This window comes from Antechinus flavipes, chromosome 2, assembly GCF_016432865.1.
Source record: "Antechinus flavipes isolate AdamAnt ecotype Samford, QLD, Australia chromosome 2, AdamAnt_v2, whole genome shotgun sequence".
Taxonomy (NCBI): Eukaryota; Metazoa; Chordata; class Mammalia; order Dasyuromorphia; family Dasyuridae; genus Antechinus; species Antechinus flavipes.
The window spans coordinates 501,666,534-501,687,607 of record NC_067399.1 but is presented as its reverse complement, the minus strand read 5'-3'; the positions used below and the strand labels follow the sequence as shown (position 1 = coordinate 501,687,607).

Here is a 21,074-nt window from a genome sequence, read left to right as displayed (position 1 = left end):
CCCTTTCTTAGGAAAAGTCTTTATTTGCACCTGAGATGGTGGAAAGGAAAAATATAAGATCAGGGTAATATCTAACCCCATAAGACCATCAATGGCTCCCAGGATATTCCTACTTAATCTTCTCTCCATCTTATGCAGCTCTTCAAAATGTGACTTATTCAAACCCTTATTCCAAAGACTACACAGCCCCAGTCTCACTTATGACGCTTAAAACTCACAGTGGACCTGCAGGGTGACATCCCTCCGGTCTTCCCCCACAGCATTCACTGCCACACAGGAATATGTCCCTGAGTCTGCAGCCCTGGAGCTCGCCAGGGTGAGGACATGGCCCCCAGGGAAGATCTGCCCTCCAAAAGAAATAGGTATTAGCCGCAGCTAACCATTCACTCAGGAAGATGAACTTGCCAGACTTAGACACAAGATGGCAAAGTTACTCTTTACAGAAATATTTTCCGGTCTTCCTCCCAGCTCTGACTAAAAGCTAAAAGATTATCTGAGATACTGGAAACACTTCAGACACATAGCACTTTTGGCAAACCCTACATCCACACTTCCCTCTCTCTGCTCTTAAATGACAACCACTTGCCAACAGGCAATTATCCTAAGAGCCTAGATATGGCTCCCAAAAAATCTCAGTGTCTCCTCAGTCACTTCTGTCACTCCCTGTGTAACCTCAGGCAAGAACCTAAAATCTCTAAATCTTATTTCCTCATCTGTCAAAGGAAGGAATTTAACTTGAAATCCCTTTCTAGTTCTTAGTCTTAAATCCTATGATCCCAGACTCCCAGAATATGAGAATTAGAATTTAGTGGTCATCTCTACAATTTATACATGAAAGGGAATCCTGGTGTAGCATATCCAACAAGTGGCCACCCAATACCTGCATGAAGACTTCTAAGGCGAGCCCATCCCCTCCAAAGTTTTCTGCCACATATTCTTTAGCAAACCACAAAATGTCATAAGCCCATTTCCCCCCTCACTCCCTTGAAATGAAGATCCCACTGGCTTGATGTCTCCAGTCTGAGGAGAGGTTATTTCTATCTGTGAACTGTGAGACCATAGTCCCAAATGCACTGACCTGGAGGCCAGAGATCGCTGTGGCTGACACAGGGTTGCCATCTTTCAGCCACATCAGTGTAGGTTTGGGGGCTCCAGTAGCATTACACATCAGCCTCACTGGTTCATTCAGGAGTACGGGACCTGGGAGACTGGGAGCCAGTGTGATTCGTGGAGGCACTGAAAAGGAAGGGCCACAAACTGAGCTCCTTAAATGGGGAGGAGAAGAGGAGGGAAAGGAGAGGCCAGAGGAGAAGGAAAGTCCTGGCCATGTGTGTGAATGACTTGCAATTGAATGGATGCAGAAAAAGATCACTAATCTGAACTACTCCCACTAAAAGGTAACATGATAAAGAGGAGAGACTGTTAGTCTCCAGTCTCTCCTGGGTTCAAATCTTGCCTTAAATACTTACTAGCTACAAGTTATTTAATCTCCCTATATCTGTTTCCTCATCTATAAAATTAGGAAGTTAGATTTGATGACTTCTTCCATCTCTAAATCTATAACCCTATGATTTCTGTGCCTTTGCTTGTGCTATTTTCTATGCTTAGAGTCCCTTCCCTCATTCCAAATTATTTACTAAAAGTCTATCCATCTTTTATGCCATCTGCTCCATGAAGCATCCCCTTGATTTCCTAATTGATAATAACTTTCCCCTTTGGACTGAACACACTCTTTAATGCACTTGCTGACTATTATTTTTTACATCATTATGGTCTGAATAGGGTGGGTTAAATATTTCTTTTATTTTGCATTTGAAAAAATGTTATTATTTATTTCTTTTTAATGTGTTTTTTTTCTTTTTAAATTGAGTTCTTCCCCTTCTATTCCTTCCCTACTCACTGAAAAGACAAGCAAAATGATATTAATTGTACATGAGAATCATGGAAAACATTTCTATATTAATCACATCATCAAAAGAAGCAAGAAATTATATTTTAATTTGTACTCAAACTTCATCGCTCTCTGGAGATGGATAATATTTTTTCATCAAGTCCTTTAGAACTGTTTTAGATCATTATATTGCTCTAAGTAGCCAAGTCTTTCACAATTCACAAGATTGCTCATATTGTACATAATGATCTCTCAGTTCTTCTCACTTCATTTTGCATCAGTTCACATAGGTCTTACCATGTTATTTTTTTAAACCCTCATCATTTCTTATAGCACAGTTATCACAATAATATGCCACAATTTGGTCAGCTATTCTCCAGATGATAAGTATTCTTTCAATTTACATTTCTTTGCCACCATGAAAAGGCCTGCTATAAATATTTTTTGTACATACAAGTCCTTTCTCTTTTATCTCTTAGGGGTTTAATAGACCTAGTAGTAGTATTACTAGTATTATGGATTGAAGGGTATGGAGAGTTTTATAATCCTCTAGGCATAGTTCCAAATAGTTCTCCAAAATGTTGGAACAGTTCACATCTCTACCAACAGTTTATTAGTTTTCCTATTTTCCATCACCATCTCCAGCATTTGTTATTTTTGATAGGTATGAGGTAATATTTCAGACTTGTTTTAATTTGCATTTCTCTAATCAAATGTGATTTATAACATTTTCCCATATGATTATAGATGAATTTGATTTCTTCTTTTGCAAACTACCTATGCATATCTTTTGACTATCAGTTTGGCAACAGCTCTTATTTTTGGAATTTGACTCATTTATATTATTTATCTATAGGAAATGATGAGTTAGCTGATTTCAGAAAAGCCTGGAAACACTTACATGAATTGAAACAAGAGAACACTGTACACAGTAACAGCAAGATTATTTGATGGATTTGGCTCTTCTCAGCAATGTGGAGATTCAAGGTAATTCTAACAGACTTGGCATCCACATCTAGAGACCAAATGTGGATCAAAGCATACTATTTTCAACATTTTTGTTTCTTTGTTTTTTTCTTTCTTATGTTTTTTCCCCTTTTTTTGGTCTGATTTATTTTGTATAGTATGACAAATCTGGAAATATGTTTTAAAGGATTGTACATGTTTAATCTATATCAGATTGCTTGCTGTCTGGGGAAGGGGACAGGTAAGGAAAAAAGATCAAAAAATTGAAATACCAAGTCTTACAAAAATGAATGTTGTAAACTATCTTTGTATTTAGAAAAATAAAACACTATTAAGAGTTTTTTAATTAAAAAAAGAATTTGACTCATTTTCCCATATATTGAGAAATTAGGCCCTTATCAGAGAAAATTGCTGTAATTTTCTTGAATATTCATTGTCTATATTTTAAGCAAAATATAGTTTGCCTGATTATCTTTTTTAATTAGGTCTATTTTTACTTTAACTTTGTCTGAGATCACATTTGTTACCCCTGCCTTTTTTACTTCTGCTAAAGCATAGTAAATTTTGCTTCTGCCCCTTATTTTAAATGTGTGTCTTTCTGTTTCAAGTATGTTTCTTCTTGGATTCTGATTTCTAATCCATTCTATTATCTACTTTCTTTTTTATAGGTGAATTCATCCCATTCACATTCACAGTTATGATTACTATGTACTTCTCTCCATTTTTTCTTCTCCTTCTTCTTCCTTCTTTCTTCCTCCTTCCTTCTTTTTCTTCCTTCTTTCTTCTTCCTTCTTTTTTTCCTACTTCTTTCTTCTCTTTTCTATTTTTTAGTCCATTCCTTTTCAGAACTTTGTTTTGTTTCTGATCACTGTCTCCTTTGATTCATTCCCCCTTTTATCATCCCTCTCACATTTCTTATCCCCTTCCTCACCTCTTCCCCTACTGGGTAAAAAAAGTTTTCTATACCCCACCGTGTGTATGTGTATGTGTGTGTGTGTGTGTGTGTGTGTGTGTGTGTGTGTGTATAGTTTTCTCTTTGAACTAATTCCAATGTGAATTTCAGTCATTGCCTCTTACTTCCCTATTTCCCCCTCCACTATGAAAGCACTTCCTTGAATACTTCTTTTGTGTGTGAAAATATTCTACATTTTATCTTTCTCTTTTCCCTTCTCCCAATGCACCTCTCTTTTTTATCTTTTTTTGGCAGATCATTCCAAAACCAACTCACACCTATGTTCTCTGTTTTACTCCTAACAACCCCAATAATGATAAAGTTCTTAGCTAGCACATTATTATTTTCCTATTTAGGAATTTAGGAATGAGTCCCTTATGATTACTCTTTCATATTTACCTTGTTTCCTTTGAGTGTTGTGTTTGAATGTCAAATTTTTCTATTCAGCTGTTCTTTTCATCAAGAATCCTTAAAAGTCCTCTATTTTATTAAATATCCATTTCCCCCTGAAGGGTTATACTCAGTTTTGCAGTGTAGGTTGTTCTTGGTTGTAATTCTAGCTCTTTTGCCTTCCAGAATATCATATTCTAACCCTCTGCTCCTTTAATGTGAAAGCCACTAAATCTTACATGATTCCTACTATGATTCCACTATATATATATATATATATATATATATATATATATATATATATATATATATATTTTTACTGTTTATGTGATTCCACAATATTGATTTATTTCTTTCTGGAGGTTTGTATGCAGTATTTTTCCTTTGACCTGGGACCTTTGGAATTGGTCTATAATATTCCTGGGAGTTTTCATTTTGGGAATCTCTTTTAGGAGGTGATTAGAGAATTCTTTCAATTCCTATTTTACTCTCTGGATCTCAGATATGGGCATTTTTCCTTCATAATTACTTAAAATATGATGCCTATGCTCTTTCTTTGATTATGACTATTGAGTCCAATAATTCTTAAATTACCTTCCTCATTTTTTAATGATGAGATGTTTAACTTTTTTCTATTTTTTCATTCTTTAATCTTTAATTTTTTTGATGTCTCATTAAGTCTTTATATTCCAATTGCCCAATTCTAATTTTTAAGGAATTCTTTTCTTCTGGCCCTGGAATGGCAATCACGTCCCTTGCAGCACACGCACCAGTGCTACTCTCCGCCTTGGAACTGCAATCAGGGCCCCTATTTAACCAATCACAAGTGCTTCTCTCTAGACTGGTGACCCAGAATTGCTAATCAATACCAGCTGCATTTAGTGCCAGCAAAGGCTCCCCTGTAATCTCTTTCCAACCAATTATCTGACCTCTTTTATAGTCTCTGGACTGAGAGTTCCTGCAGCTATTGCTACTGCTACTGCTGCCATAGCCATGGTCACCTCCAAGACCCATTACTTGTACTGCTGCAACTTTTGAGACTGGGCCCCCTTTCTGATGTCATGAACAACTCCTGCCAACTTCCTAAGTTTTCTTAGGCTAGAACCATATCTCACACTGACACTTTGCTGGCTCTGCTGTTCTAAAATTCAATTTCAGAAGTTACTTGAAAGTTTCTTAGAGTTGAATGTTGGAAGAGTTTTGGAAGTTGCTGTTTACATTCTATGATTTTGACTTTGGTCCCTTCTGCATTTATTTGTGAGATTTTTATGCCCTAATACATGGCAATTTTTGTGAAGATGTCACATTCAATTGAGAAAAAAGTATACTTTTATAATCTCCAGAATATTTAATGTACTTGGGACAGGCATTTTAATTATTTGTACTGAGGTCTTACATCCCTGCTTGCCTATAATCTCCATGAAGGTAAAGCCCATACCTTATATAAACTTTGCATCTCTCCAGGACATAGCATAGAGTTTTGTGCTTATGAGGCACTTAAAATTGTTTGATGTTATAAGTAGCCAAAGAGATGTTTGTTGCTTCACAAACTGATGAACAGATAGATATATCTGGAATATAAGGTAGGTGGAGTCAAAGGGTTTGGATGGGATAGCTATAAGTAGAACTCAACAGGCATGTGCTCTCATATCAGGTGAGTAAACCTTTAGTAAGTGGTGTCAAATTCAAATAAAAATGACGTCCATTAAGTCATACATAAGAATCCCTGTAGGCTATATATTGACTTCAAAAATTACATATTAATGTTATCTATGATTTGTTATATTTTTATTTATTTAAAATATTTTCTAATTACATTTTGATCAGGTTCAGCTACACTTGGGAGTGTGTGCAAATGGGAGGTTTCTCACCTCTGATCTCAACCACAGACCATTTGCCTCAAGCAAGGAATGGCCAGAAAGTTCAGGTCTTTAGGATGTCTTATCCTTATCTAGAGGCCCCTTGGCCAAGAACATGATCTTCTCTAAAGTGCTGTTTTTTCTAAAATCAAGAACTTCCCAAGTCAAGGCATTCTCTCCCACAAAAGTTGCTCACCATTAACCCGAAGGCCGAATTTCAGCTCACTGCTGCCAGCCACGTTGGATGCCACACACCGATAACTTCCTGCATCTGATAGTTGGGCACGTTTGATCCGCAGAACTCTCCCATCAGCTGACACCATCAGGCCAGGTTTAGGAGAAATAAGCTGGCGTCCCCTAAACCATGATATTCCTAAGAAAGAGAACAGCAAAAAAAAAAAAAAAAAGTCCAGATCAGTCTTCTCAGGAGGTGGGCAGGATGGTCAGAGAAATAGAGAATAATTCTGAAGATATAATTATTTCATGAATTCATGGATGGAAATCTACATCTAGGGAAGGATGACACACAGAAAAAGGATTTGTATCCCAGGAAGAGACAAGGTGATGTTCTGTATTTGGAATCCAGAAGACCTGGGTCTGAATCCTATCTTAAACATTTGCAAACTCTGGGACTTTTGGCAAATTGCCACATCTCTAGCAACCATATTTTCTTCATCTAGTAAATAAAAGAGGGATGAACTCCAGGATCCCTTAATGATCCTACAAAGAGTGGATATCCTGAACTGCATGGACCCATGGCAATAAAAATTCACATGTTTATAATTTTATATCTAACTTCATGAGGATATCAACCATGGAACACCATATTCTTCCATGTATGAAAGTATGACTTTGATGGGGCCAGTAGGGATGATTTGGACAAAGCCATAATTGGCATAAATCTGATAAGTTAGGACATGCCTCTCAAGCCCCCAAACTTCCTTCAATAGCCTGCCATGGATGGAGCAATCTTCAAGGATTTATCTAAGCCTTTTTTGAAACTTTCTATTTTTAGCCAATTCTATATTTCTGGGTAAAAAGTTCCAAAGAACACCACATGTGTCCTAAACTTAGCTGTCTGTGTCTTGATGACAATTCTTCCACTTCTGTTCTCAGAATTAACTCCTGATCTCTGCATCTACCTTCAGTCCCACATCTTTTTCTCTAATTTCCCTACTACTACTCTACATAGCAAGAGTGCACCAGTGAAGATGCAAGGTCATCCAGCCTAGTCCTCCACCGCAATACAGTCTCATCAGCCGACATCTCAGAAAGGAGGCAAATCAGATTTGAGATAAAAGTCCTAAATCATTTCAAAATGTCAGGAAGCTCTTTCTGGCTTACTCAGACTTTAACTAAAGAGAGGCTAAGACATAGATTTAAAACTAGAAGAGACATCAAATCCAGCCCAGTACCCTCATTTTATAGATGATGAGCTCCATTAGCTTGGACAGTTAGGTGGCACAGGGAGTAAAGTGCTGGGTCTGGAGTCAAGAAGACCTGAATTCAAACCCAGTTTCAGATACTTACTAGCTATGTGACCCCAGGAAGTCGTTTAACCCTATGTGCCTCAGTTTCCTCATTTATAAAATGAACTGGCAAAGAAAATGGCAAACCACACCAAGATCTTTGCCAATAAAGCCCAAATAGGGCCATGAAGAGTAAGAAATGACTGAAATAAGTGAACACCAATCAATGTAGAGCCTAGAGAGGTTGGCTAATTGCCCAAAGTCACACAGCCAGTCAGTAGCAAAGCCAGAACTCAATCCCAGGTCCTCTGACAGTGAATCTTTTCAGCAATTGCTGCAAAGGAATCTCACAAAGCAGATAGAAAGATGCAGCTAATGAGGATACGGGGTTGCTTGGACAAGAACTCAGAGAAGGCTCATCTTACTGGGAGTGGGGACTCCTGACGCCAGGCACTCCAAGGATGCCGAGGTGTTCTCCAGCACGGCCTTGTTCACAAGGCCCGGCTCGATGTTGGGGGGCACTAGGGAAAGATAAGGTGAGAACCCCACCCAGCCAGGTACAAGCACAAAGCCTCGCTCCCCAAACCATACACCCCATGGCCCAAACCAGACTCCGGCTGATGCCAGGAACCCAGGACTTCCCAGGAACTCCCTTGGTGGGGTGGGCTCCTGGCCCAGGGGTCAGTGGCAGGAAGTGAGGTTTACACTCCCTCTCTTCTCACCCAGCACCTTCAGCGCTACATCCCTCTTGGCCTCCCCAGCCAGGTTGGTAGCCATGCAGGTATAGATGCCTTCATCCCTCAGATCTACCTTCTCGATCTAAAAGAGAAAATAGGCCGGGAGGGGGCAACTCCGTCTGTGGCACTGCCAGCTCAGCGTGGTTCTGTGGCCCAGACCAGGTGGGCAGTACCTCTCTGGGCCAGGCTTCATGCCAGGGCCAAAGCTGAGATCTGATGAGTTATGCTCTGTCCTGGAGTCAGCCCCACCAACTCCCAAGAACCTGCCCTGATCAAGAATCCCACAGTCGGGATCCAGGCAGGTGTGAGTTAAGGAGTGTGCATGGAGAGCTGGAAGGGACCGATCTACTCCAGCATTAAAAAAACAGGAGGAAAATGAGACCCAGAGGGGTGAAAAGGATTGGACAAAGGTACACAGCTAGCAAATGCCAGTCAGGATGCTCTGATTCCATACCAGTGCTCATTCCATTGTACCACACTGATTCCCATTCCCCAGCATGAGGCTGTGGCCATCCCATCCCAACAAGGGTCACAAAGCCTGAGGTCACCTCTAACACTTGCTGTTTATCCCCCTGCTTAGACCAGCCTCAAGCTTACTGGAGCCTCCCCCTCCCACTATGGATCCCAAGCAGGGCCAGGAGCTCAGTTAGCTGCTATAATCATCACCAGGAACCCTGGAGCTTACCTGCAAGCTGCCCCCTGTGGTCACCAGTGAAACCCCATTCTTCCACCAGCTGAGGCTTGGTGTGGGCATCCCAGCTGCCACACACTGGATTGTCACAGGCTGGAGGAAAGGGGCTGTGAGGTTCTCCCCCTCGAGGATGGTAACTGACGGGTGCTCTGCACCAAGAAGGGAGAAATGAAGGCAATAGTTCAGAGAAGCTCCTCAGAGAGGAATCCCCTGTCCCCACTGGGAAGACCCTGCCCTTGAGGGACTTGAAGTACTTCTATGTATCCCTTATGAATACATTGTTCCACTCTGCACAGCAGCTCCTCCAAACCTTTTCACTCTTCTTCAAATTTCCATGGCTCTTCTTCCTCCCAACCCCACACTGGAGAACTTTGCCTCATTTTACCAAAAAAAAAATGAGGATTGTGATCTCCTTCTTCCTTCTTCCAACTTTCTTATCATTCAGATGCCTTTTGCCACTCTCCTTCTTCATCCCTGTCCCACATGATGAGCTTCTCTGACTCTTTACCAAAGCTAACCTCCTTTACCTGCTCAAGTGATCCCATTCCATCTCTCTTCCAACAGATTATCCCCTCTGTCATTCCCACTCTCTCATTTCTCTCCCTTTCTACTGGCCCATTCTCTACTGCCTACAAACATGTCCATGATTCCCCCATCCTGGAAAAAATTCTCCCTTGATCTATCCATTCCCACTACCATCCTGTATCTCTTCTCCTTTTGTGGCTAAAAACCTTGGGAAAGCTGCTTACAAAAGGTGCTTCTACTTCCTTTCTTCTCACTCCCTTACAATCATACTTCTGACTTGATCATTTCACCAAAACTTCTCTCCACTCACTAATGATCTCTTAATTGCCAGATCCAATGGCCTTTTCTTAATCCTCATTCTCCTTGACTTCTCTGCAGCCTTTGGAACTGTTTTTCACCCTCTCCTTCATGATATTCTTTTCTCTCTTGCTTTTCAGGACATCACTCTGTCCTGAGTTTTCTATCTTTCTGATCACATCTTATCTGCCTCTTTTGCTGGATCTTCATCAAGATCAGAATCTCTAACCCCATGACTGTCCTTCAGGATTCAGTGTCAACTAAAATCTACAGGAAGCCTTTCCCAAATCCTCTTAATTCTAGTGCCTTCCCTCTGTATGTAGCTTATTTGTATATATTTGTTTATCCATTATCTCCTCAATTAGACTGTGAACTCTTTCAAGGTAGGGACTGTCATTTGCCTCTTTTTGTATGCCCAGCACTTAGTATAGAGCTTGGCATATAGGATACACTTAAAAAGTGTTTACTGACTGACTCGTGCTTCTAAAAATATTTTAAGGTTTCTGAAGCAATTTCTTCACAATAGCTCTGGAAGACAGGTAACATACATATTTTATTCCCATTTTACAGATGAAGACACTGAGTTTCTGAAAAGTTAAATGTCTTGCCAAGGATCAAACAGCCAGAAAGTGATAGAACCAATATTTAAACCCCAGTCTCCTAACTGTTCAGTCCACTACTCTATGATAGAAAAGAAAAGGTGTTGACCTGAAAGTCAGGAGATCCAAATCCTGTCTGTGGCCCTCAAACCCCCAATGTCCCTCAATGCACTACCACCTCCCCCATCTAGCTGGGTGGTCTGGAGCAAGTCACTTCTCTGTGTCTCAGTTCCATTTGCAAAGTAGGGATATTTATAGGAGTGTTATAAAGATTAAGTGAATCAATAAGAGGAGCTTTGAGTAAAAGAGTATCAGCTATTAGTTGTTTCTTTCCTGAAACCAGCCCAGACTAAGCCCTTTAAACTCATTTTTTATTTATGTACAGACAGTCCAAAAACATCTCTTTCAGAGCTATATCCCCCGTTCCATTCCCTGGGCTGGCCCTCAAGAGAAACTGATCACCAACGGGATGGCCCCCCATAATAGGCTGGGCCAAGATACATCGTTGAGCCCCAGTGGATCACTCCATCTCTCTCCAAGCATGTCTCTCAGTCTCTGTTTCACAGCCTGTAACAGCCCACGCTCACCATGCACTACCACCTCCACCTCCGCCCCAGCGGTGCCAGCCTCGTTGGTGGCCTGGCAGGCAAAGAGTCCGTTGTGATCTGGCTCCACACGGTCAATCCGTAGCATGGCCCCATCCGTGGATACGTCCACACCAGCAAACTCGCCAGCAGGTCGGCCACTCCGCAGCCATCTGAGAATGCATGTTTTAGAGGGGGAGAGGGGGAGGAGTAGGAAGTAATAACAATCCTGCTTGCAAAATGCTACTCCTTAAACTACTTGATCCTCACTGGGAGGGACTCCCCTTTACAGATAAGTAAACAGAGGCAGAGAAAAGTTAAAGGACTTGCCCAGGCTCACACAGCTAGCAAAGATCTGAAGTGAGATTTGAGCTCAGACTCTCTCAATTCCGGGGCCAGTACTCTAACCTGTGCTACCTAATTGGAAGAGCAAACGAACATCTTGGTACCCTCACAATGGCAAGAACGAGCACTGGGAAAGCAATACTGGGCAGTCAGGACCCAAGGCCCTGGATAAACTCTCAGGGTTTCATCTTCCAGCACAATCTGGTTACGAGCCAGTTCTCTGCTTCCACTCTTTTGGCTTTTCCAGGAATACCCAGAAGACCCTTCGCACCCTTCTAACATAAGGGAACAAAGGGATAGTTTTCCATGAACACTACTCAGCTCTGTACTCGTTGGACCCAGAGGAAAATTCTAGGGAAAATATATGCCTGACACCCAGAAGGTACAAATTCTCTTCACTTGCAATATCCCCTTTCCTTCCTTCCCCACCTCTCCATACATACTGTACAGTCGGAGTCGGGGAGCCTGTAGCCTGACAGGGAAGCTCCAAGGAGTGTCCCTTAACAGTAGTCACTTGTCCTGAGCCTTCTCCTACCAGCAGTTGGGGAGGTACTGTAGACAGGACATAGAGTCAGATGAATGGTGCCAGCTGACCAGCAATGCCCCCTTCCTCCAACCCACCCCAGTCACTTCCTATTGGGTGTTCTGTAGCTTAGAGATGTCAAACACCAGCTAGCTCTAAGACTCCAAGTATGGGCAGAATCAGAAAAAATGTAATTCAGAAATATTTAACAAAAATAGGTTTAAAAAACAGAACATAGATAATGTTAATATGTGGTTTTCTAAGTCCATATGAGGCCCTCTTGTAAGCAGCTTTTCCAAAGTGTTTAGCCACAAAAGGAGAAGAGATACAGGATGATAGTGGGAATGGATGGATCAAGGGAGAATGGAAATGAAGGAAAGCATGATAATTAATTTGACAATGACAAGCAATTAATTAATCAATGGCAATTTATCTGAGTATTCTCCAACGTGGCACCTTCCCCAAGGGCCTCCAACATCCCATGAAAGTTAAGGGGGATTAGACATCCTCATAACAATGTCCTGGACTCATACACGAGTCACCAGGATGCTTCCACTCACCCTGCACCTCCACTAGGTAATGGAGCACTGTCTCCCCAGCAGGGCTGTTGGCCAAACAGCTGTAGTACCCTGAAGCTGCCTCTGCCACACTCTCCAGCCTCAGCACTCGACCTCCCTCCTGGAGCCACGTTTCATTGTTCTCTGTCAATGGGTTCCCATCCTGGTGCCACGTGAGGGTGGGTGGTGGATGGCCGCTTGCCGAGCACCCCAGAGTGAGGGGCCTCCCAGCCACAGCCTTCACCATCAGTGGGCCTCCATCAGCACCCTCAATGGTGGGTGGAACTAGAGAGGAAATGGGGGGCTCATTACAGGGAGATTCTCAGAGCCAGTAAGAGGAATCTCACCCCCTGTCTTCTCTGGAATCTCAGAATGTTAGGGAAGGATCTGACATCTCTACCTATGGACCAATCCATGGTTGGTGGAATAGGATTGCTTACATCTGCCAAGATCAAAGATCTCTCTACCCATGTTCAGTCTTAAGGACAGAGTAAGAACACGTCAGTGGGAAGAAAGAGGAGAGGGAAAGAGAAGAGGGATTCCTCACTTCAGCAGCAGGGAACTAACCTTGGCAAAACCAAGAGAAAATATGATTCAAATTCATCATTTTTTCCCAAAGAAGGGTCTTAAAAAATCAAAGCAAGGTCACCTAGATCTGTCCTGAGAGTGCTGTGGGACCCTGAAGGGAGCCTGACACTCTGATGCCGACCTCCAGGGTTATGGACAGCCCACAGATACCCCAGCTTTCCTTAACCACTCCCTGTAGACAAGTCCACCAGGAGTTCATCAGCATCTTTATTGAGCCTAATGAAAATCCAGCCTATTCCACCTCTCAGGAAGAACAGTTCTCCGGTGAATGCAAAAGGCCACCTTCCTCCTCCAGATTTCATAGAGGGCCCTAGTCCTACCCACAGGAGTCTCTGTTGCCTGTCCCACTCCATCCCACAGACCCACAGCTTCTCCCCAATTAGCAGGCTCAGGGTGATGAGGACAAAGGGATTACCAGAAGCCTGTTCTGGGTGAGGAGATAGAATTAGGGGGCCATGCCTCAGAGCAAACCCAACTCCTGGTCTTTGTCCTGCCCACCCCTCTTCCATTTTCTCTCCCCACCCTCCCTGGGAGTCCGCTCACCATAGACATCCAGCCTCACAGCTTTCTCAGCTATTCCTGCTGCATTGCTGGCCTGGCAGGTATACAGCCCGGAGTCCGAGACCCCCGCCTTCCCCAGCTGCAAGTGCCGCCCCCCTTTGGCATAAGCCACCTGGGGGCCGGCATGAAGGGGGTCCCCATCTTTGAACCAGGTGATGATAGGGGTGGGGACACCACGGGCATCACACTGAAGGCGGACCACATGGTCTTCCATGACGGCCACCTCGCCTGTCTCATTGGAGCCCCAGATGGTAGGGGGTGCTGAGAGGGGACAGAGGGAGGCCTAGGTCATAGGGAGCTGTGACATGCGCCTGCAGGGCAGCCAGAGCTGTTCTTTCTGCAGTGGCAGATGGGGCTAGAAGCCAAGCTGACAAGGCAGATGTGACATGGGGGAGATGCCAGCTCAAGCAGCGTGCCAAGGCAGAGCGCAGGCCGACATGCGGTGGGACACTTCCTGGCCCTTACCCCCATGCCCTTCTGCTCAAACATCCTGCTCCGCTCGGGCCGTAGCCTAGCAGGCAACCACCCTCCAAGCCGGGGAAGGACTGGCTTCCAGGACCTCTCACCAACATGGCTTGAAGGGCTGGTCCCTGGCCCAAAGCAGGTGCCCCACCAAGTGGGGTAATCTCTGTGCTGCGGCCCTCGTGAGAGGGTGATAGGAAAGTGGCAAAGGTACTCACTGTGAATACTGAGCTGGAAATCCTTGGCCTGCTGGCCTGCCGGGCTGAAGGCTACACACTGATAATGGCCCTCATCCCCCAGGTGGCTGCTGGGGATCCTGAGAACCTGCCCATCCTCTAAGAGATGAACATGAGGGTTGCCTGGGGGTATGGGCCTAGGAAAAGTGTCAAGGGAAGACAGCATTGAGGCCAGGAACAAGGCAGAAAGAGTCTGGACAAGAATCACAGAATCATAAATTTTTGCTAAAAAGAACCATAAAGTCCTTCCAGTCCAAAGCCCCTCATTTTGCAGTAAAGAATCAGAAACCCACAAAGTTAATCTGGGTCACACTGGGTAGTAAGAGAGAGAATTTGAACCTGGGTCCTCTGATTCCAAATTTACTGTTTTTTTCATTTCCTGTTAGATTAAGCTCAGTCTCCCGGATCTGACATTTAGAGGTGGCCCTTTTGCAATGTGGCCCAAGCACATACTTTCAGGCTCCTTACCTAAGGGGTCCCCCAAACCCAATGTCAATACACTTTGTCTTTTCCTGCCTCTGTGTTCCCCCACTATTGGAGTGCCCTCCTCTCCCTCTTCTCTCCTATCGAATTCTATTCAAGGCCTTCAAGGACCAGCTACAGTCTTACTTGCTCCAAGTTATCCCAGCCCACAGGCATCTCTCTCTCCTCTGAACCTTCCTGTAGCATGTGCCTTTGGTACCAGTCACTTGGCCCTCAAACATACACTGTCGTGCAGTTTCTTAATTATTTTATATGAGTGAGTCCGCTCTCACAACTAAACAGAATCTTTGTGCTGGGGCTTCTAGCAGAAGGTCTTACTGAGGACATACACTACACAAAGACCTGTGGCCACCCCTGGCCACCTTCACTACCGGCCACCAGGCTGACGATCTGGAGAGCTCCCATCAGATTCTGCATCCAACAGCCATAGGTGGATGGCATGAGAGAGTACCAGGAACAAATGGACCTTCTAAGAGGAAAGTCCAGGGCTAAGCCTGGCAGCTGCAGAATTTCCAGGGCTTTAGAGGTTTCATGATATTTAAAACTCAAAGGGATCTTTTTGGAGCAGTGTGAAGAATAGGTCTCAGGAGTCTGAGTCACTTACTGTCCATCCTTAGTCCATTCCACCTGGGGCAGGGGCACCCCTGAGGTATGGCACTGCAGCTCTACCTCCAAGCCGACAAGGCTGGACACCTCCTGAGCTGTCCCTGCTCCATGTACTGAAGGTGGGACTAGGAAAGAGGAAAAAGGAGCGAATGAAGTGGGAGATGGGGTGACAGTGAGGAGGGGAGCAGGGATGAGTCCCAGGGAACAAAGAATGGGGTAAGTCTCATAGTCATTACCTGTCAAATAGTGGATAATGAGAATAATGAGAGCCTACCTCCATCCCACCTGAATCCAGAAAAATAGGATGGAAACAATAGAGCTATGAGCATCCCAAAGTCTCCCAGCATGAAGCCAAGGAGACTGAGAGAGAACTCACTCAGCACAAGGAGATTAACATCCTTCTGAGCCACCCCAGCTCGATTCACAGCTTGGCAGGTGTAGAAGCCTGAGTCACTCTTCTGGATTTGGGGGAAATGGAGGGACTGAGCACCATCTAGAAAGTGATGTCTGCTGTCCTCAGAGACCTGGGCATGGAGATTAATGAAGACCTGGATTAAGGATTAAGAGCAGCTGCACCCCACTCCAAGATTTTACAAACCCTTTTCTCATTGCCCCTCATTCTGGCTTGACATCCCACCTACTTCCCCTATCACTCTGGGGCCAGGCCCAGACCCTCTCCATTTGAGGCCCCTTGGTGCTACCAGAAATACTTACAAGCTGACCATCCTTGAACCAGGAGATAGCAGGAGTAGGAAAGCCGCTCATATCACAGTCCAGAGTCAGGGGCTTGCCAGCCATGGCGGACATATTGACTCTCTGATCCTCTTCATGAATGTGAGGAGGCACTGAGAAAGAGGAAGCATAGGGACATACATAATGAGGGGAACACCCAAGACTTCTTAGTTATGGACCTGTAAAGTACAATACTGTGGAAATTTATCTGACCCAGAGTTCAAATTCTGGTTCTGGAGACCATTTAGTATAACTTTTGGCAAGTCAATCCCTCTCTTTGGGGTTTAGATTTCTATCTGGAAAATGAAAGATGGACTAGATGGGATCTGATACCCCTTCATGTTCTAATATTTCTTTTAATATTTTCATTTTTATAGAAAAAGAAGTAGATTCAGAGAGGTAAAAGGGCTCAATCCCCAAGTCCTCTAATTCCAAATCTAACCCATTTCTTACTGACTGATTTCTATTTCTATGCTCATTGTGTTTTATTTTTTAAAGTAAGTATTTATTTCCTCTCTTCCTCACTATCTCCCAATTTAGAATGAAAAGAAGAAGAAAATCAAGGCAATATGTCGAGTTTAAAAAAAGAAATTTCTACATTGGCCACATCCAAAAACGTATGTCTCATTCTGTACCTAAGAACAACATCCTTCTATTGGGGGTTGGAGTCCTTCATCATTGGTCCTTTTGAATCATGGTTTACCACTGATTTGCTCTTAAATATTTCTAAAACAATTTTTTACAATGTTATTAGTGTATAATTTGCTCTCCTATGTCTGCTTGCTTCATTCTGTACCAGTTCATGCAGCTCTCCCCAGGTTTTTCTAAAAGTCCCTTTTATCTTTCTCATAACATAATAGTATTCCATTAAATCCATTTATTGTAATTTGTTTAGCCATTCTCCCAGCTGATGGACACTAAGAACACATTTCTGGGAAGGAAAAAAAGAGAGGGCAGGGAAGGAGGTGAAGATGCTTATTAAGCCCCTCGCTCCAATCTGAACTGACTCTACTAACACTCAACCTCTTATCTATCTTCTCTACTCCTAGGAATAAGGTGGAGAATGATGGCTGAAGAGTATTGTTTACAGTCAGATAGGGGCATGTTGTCAATTGGGTTGAACAGTTTTTCTTTGTTCCAAGGGAAAAGCTAAACCAGGTAATGATTTTTCAAAAGAAGTATCAGTAAAAGTTTTAAGATAAAATTTTAAAACTCTATTAAAATTACCTGAAGCTTTTATACATGCTATTAGCCTATCAAGATAAAGGGAAAAACCTGTTTCTCTGTACCAGACCTCAGGTTTTCCTTCTATGCCCACCTTTCCTCTGTGCCCTTTCATAGTTTCCCTCTTACCATAAACCACCAACTTGAATTTCCTTGATGCTGAGCCCACCTCATTGGTGGCCTGACACTCATAGTCTCCACTGTCATGGAATGAGACTGAAGCAATAAATAGAGAACTCTCGTTTAACACTGACAATCCTGGACGACTGCTCAGGGGCTCTGGGGCTAGACCCTTCTGCCAGATCACTCGGGGTTTGGGAGTTCCTGTGAGGGGAAGAGGGAATGGAGAGAAAGGAGTCCTTAGACTCTGTTGCTCAAATTGTCAATACTATAAAATTACCCATGCATATAACTTGTAAATAAAAAGCTATAATTAAAATTAAAAAATAAATAAATAGAATAGACTATTTAAAAAAAAAAAAAAAAGAATCTGTTTCTCAAACTGAGTCTCTTTTCTCAATACCTCTACCAACCACTCCAGCACCTAGGATAGTTCCCTGAATACTGTAAGCATTTATCTATTGAATTTGAAATGCCGACAAGCTTTTGCTCATAGCTAAAAGGATCATAGGATTTAGAACCGAAGGAAACCATATGAGTCGTTTAGTTCAAAGTCTTCATTATTTTGTAGATGAGAAAACTGTGGCCCAGAGGGGAAATAGCTAGCTCAGAGCCACACATCTAGTTGAGAGAAAAAGAACTGACTTGAAGTCGTTTGGGGTCAAGTTCAAGGCCATTTTGCCTTCTGGTCTGGATGTCATTCATACTTCATGGTTCTAGCTGAAGTCCCACTTCCTCTCTGAACCCTTTTGTGATGTACCCTGACCTCTCCTTGTATTACTCATCTGGGACATAACAGAAACAAATAGAAACTAACTTTTCAGAAGTCTGCTCTTTGAGTCTCCACCTAAACCGAAAACTCTGAAGATAGCAATTGTGCTCTAATTATCTCCATGTCTTCCATATTACTTAGCACAAGTCCTGAAATACAGTAGGTATTCAGGTAAGACTTGCCAAACGAGCAAATGAATGAATGAATCATGGTGCTTTCCATGGGATATAGTAGTGAATGGGAAAAGGAAAAAAATATGCACTTTTTAAGTCCCTACTATGTGCCAGGCATTATGCTAAGCACTTTACAAGTATTACTCATATGCTCTTCACAATAACCCATGGAATAGGTGCAATTATTTTCCCTATTTTACAATTTTGAAAACTGAAGCAGGGCTTTACCAAAAATCACAGCTAGAAATTTTCTAAGGTTGAATTTGGACTCGGGTCTTTCCAACTTGAATCATAACCAAAGGCAGACAAACCCTTGCTGTTTTCTGAATTCCTTTGGCTGTTCCCCAGAATTCACAGCTCAGTACCCATCAGGCCCTAATCACATACTCACACACTATCATTTGTAATCATAAGAACTCACAGTAATTGTGAATGCTCATTAGTATTAATAATAGCCCAGGTTCTGTCTATCATTTATCTCAGCAGCAATGGAAGCCTGTTTTTAGTTGACAATGTGACATTCTCCTCCAGTGTCCCTGGGAAGGACTATGCTGATCCCTGGAGGGGAAGAGCAGTGACATAATCCAATCTGAGAAGAGAGAGGTCAGAGGTAGTTAGGAGAGTCTCCTCCAGATCATCTCCCTGGATCTCCTTTATGCAGCCTCACTTTACTAATGTCACCCCAACCATTCTCCTTCATTAAGGTTTGGCCACTTTGATATCTAGAGCTAGAAGAAAAGAGTTTCTAACTATAGAATCAATGATTTTGAGCTGGAAGTTATCTAGTAAACACCATCATTTTAAAGATGAAGAAACAGACTCAGTGAGATTAAGTGACATAAGGCCGCCCAGAGCTGGAATTTGAAAGCATTTGCTCTTTGACTTCAGTTGCAGCTGCTCTTTCCACTGCACCACCCAGCCTACTGACTATCTATCCCTATCCATTTTAAGGATGGGCAAACTGAATTCCAGAGTTATTTGCTCTAAAATATTCAGCTAATAAGTAGCAGAGCCAGGATTAAAATCCAGGTCTTCTGACTCCAGATCAGGTGCTTCTGTTAAATGGCAAAGGTAGGGATTTCAATCCATCACTCCTGACTCCCATTGCAGCATTGTTCCCACTATGCTATAATTGCCTCCCATCAATCTGTTCATATTAATTTGAGCACCCACGTGGTGCTTTATAAACAGGAGCTTTTACCAGGGGACAGGAGGAAAAGATGCCCAGGTGGTTACTAGGCAGGACAACGGAGAGCATCTGAACAGCGGTGTGGACAGGAGGGAGAGGGTGCTGGAGACCAGCCCTGCTCACATACCAAGCCAGAAGCAGCTTGAAAAGTCCTACTAAAGCCCACAAGGTGGCGCTAAGAGCAAAGGGTTTTGGGTTTTTTTAGGTTGTTTTGTTTTGTTTTGCAGATAGGGAACCTGGAGAATTTTAAACTGGTGGGGACAGAGTTTAGATAATACAATGACAGGATCCTAGAGCTAGAAGGGACATTAAAGATCACCCAATCCAACTCCCTCAATTTACACATGAGGAGACTAAGACACAGAAGAGGATGTGATTTGCCCAAATTTAATGAGTGGCAGAGCTTTAAGCCAAGACTCCCAAAGCAGCCCTCTTTCCACATTTCCCAGGAAGGTGACTTGCCTTTGGGATAGGGAAAATCCGGGATATGCTACAGCCAGATCCAAGATTTCTAAATTTTCCATGGGAGCATTTGTATCTTAGAAACCCAGCAAACACTACAAACCAGGGCTTGATTTATTGTTTTGTTGATTATCTAGTTTGGAAAGTGATGGAGAAAATGTTAATAGTGCAGATTAAACTTTAAAAGGTTGACATGCTTTTCAGAGAACTGGTTGTTAAAACATTTACCCCTGGGGAAACCCTAAAAAAAGATGACTTGAGGCAAAAATAGTCTTTCCTCCCTTTCCTTCCCCTCTCTCCAACATTTGACACACACCTCTTACCAGAATTTTTCTTCCACAGGACACTAATAAGGTAATAAAATAAGATAAACTCTTAAATCTTTCAACTCACCTAAGATGGGGTACAGAGCTCCTGGAAACCTACTGTAAAAGTTCTGAACTCTCTAATTTAAACCTCTCACTTTACCAGCAGGAGAAGCCAAGACCCAAGGGAAGGAAAGTCACACACAGTGAGATGCAGATGCTAGAAGCTGATGAAGACTGGTCCTCACTTCTTAACCTCAGCTTCCTTGAAGTCTCACCTGTCACCGGGCAGGGAAGGCTGGCATTCTGTCCGGCCACTCTCTCCAACAGAGTTTCAGTACCTTCAGCTTCCAAGCGTGGTGGTTCTGCCAGGTGAAGGAGATAAGACCATAGTTTTATTCTGTAGCCACACCTTGGTTTCCAAGCCCCCTTCCTCTGCTTTCTCCGTTGGAATTGGGATAGTGAGTCATTCTAGCTCTTGGGGAGCTACAGAGGATAGGGGAGAGTATTTTAATCACCTATCCCTCCTGCTCTCAGACATAGCACATGCTCAGACAGAAGAACAGATCTCTAATCCTCAACCTGTGGGACACTTCCTCCTGCTTCTACTGGCCTATGACCAGAAATAGTTCAGGTGGAAGGTGGAGAGGGAGCTATCCCTCTTTTGTTAGTGTAATTGGGACAGGAGAAGCAGGAAGAGAATGGAAGTAGTGCACATGTGTGCCTATCACTACCCACAAATCCACACAGTGCTCATGCCCCAGGTCTAGGCAAGG

At 43.1% G+C, this 21,074-nt stretch overlaps 1 protein-coding gene across 1 annotated transcript in view; it reads right to left on the bottom strand.

Moving 5' to 3' along the window:
* Nucleotides 1–21,074, bottom strand: part of HMCN2 (hemicentin 2) — a 185,863-nt gene that overhangs the window by 73,894 nt on the left and 90,895 nt on the right. The window contains 16 exon segments of the mRNA XM_051980197.1: nt 219–342; nt 1,079–1,236; nt 6,255–6,431; nt 7,953–8,048; nt 8,250–8,346; nt 8,950–9,104; nt 10,964–11,133; nt 11,749–11,857; nt 12,389–12,670; nt 13,517–13,795; nt 14,215–14,369; nt 15,320–15,446; nt 15,698–15,845; nt 16,036–16,166; nt 17,407–17,601; nt 20,577–20,663. Of these exon segments, the coding sequence (XP_051836157.1) occupies nt 219–342; nt 1,079–1,236; nt 6,255–6,431; nt 7,953–8,048; nt 8,250–8,346; nt 8,950–9,104; nt 10,964–11,133; nt 11,749–11,857; nt 12,389–12,670; nt 13,517–13,795; nt 14,215–14,369; nt 15,320–15,446; nt 15,698–15,845; nt 16,036–16,166; nt 17,407–17,601; nt 20,577–20,663 (2,490 nt within the window).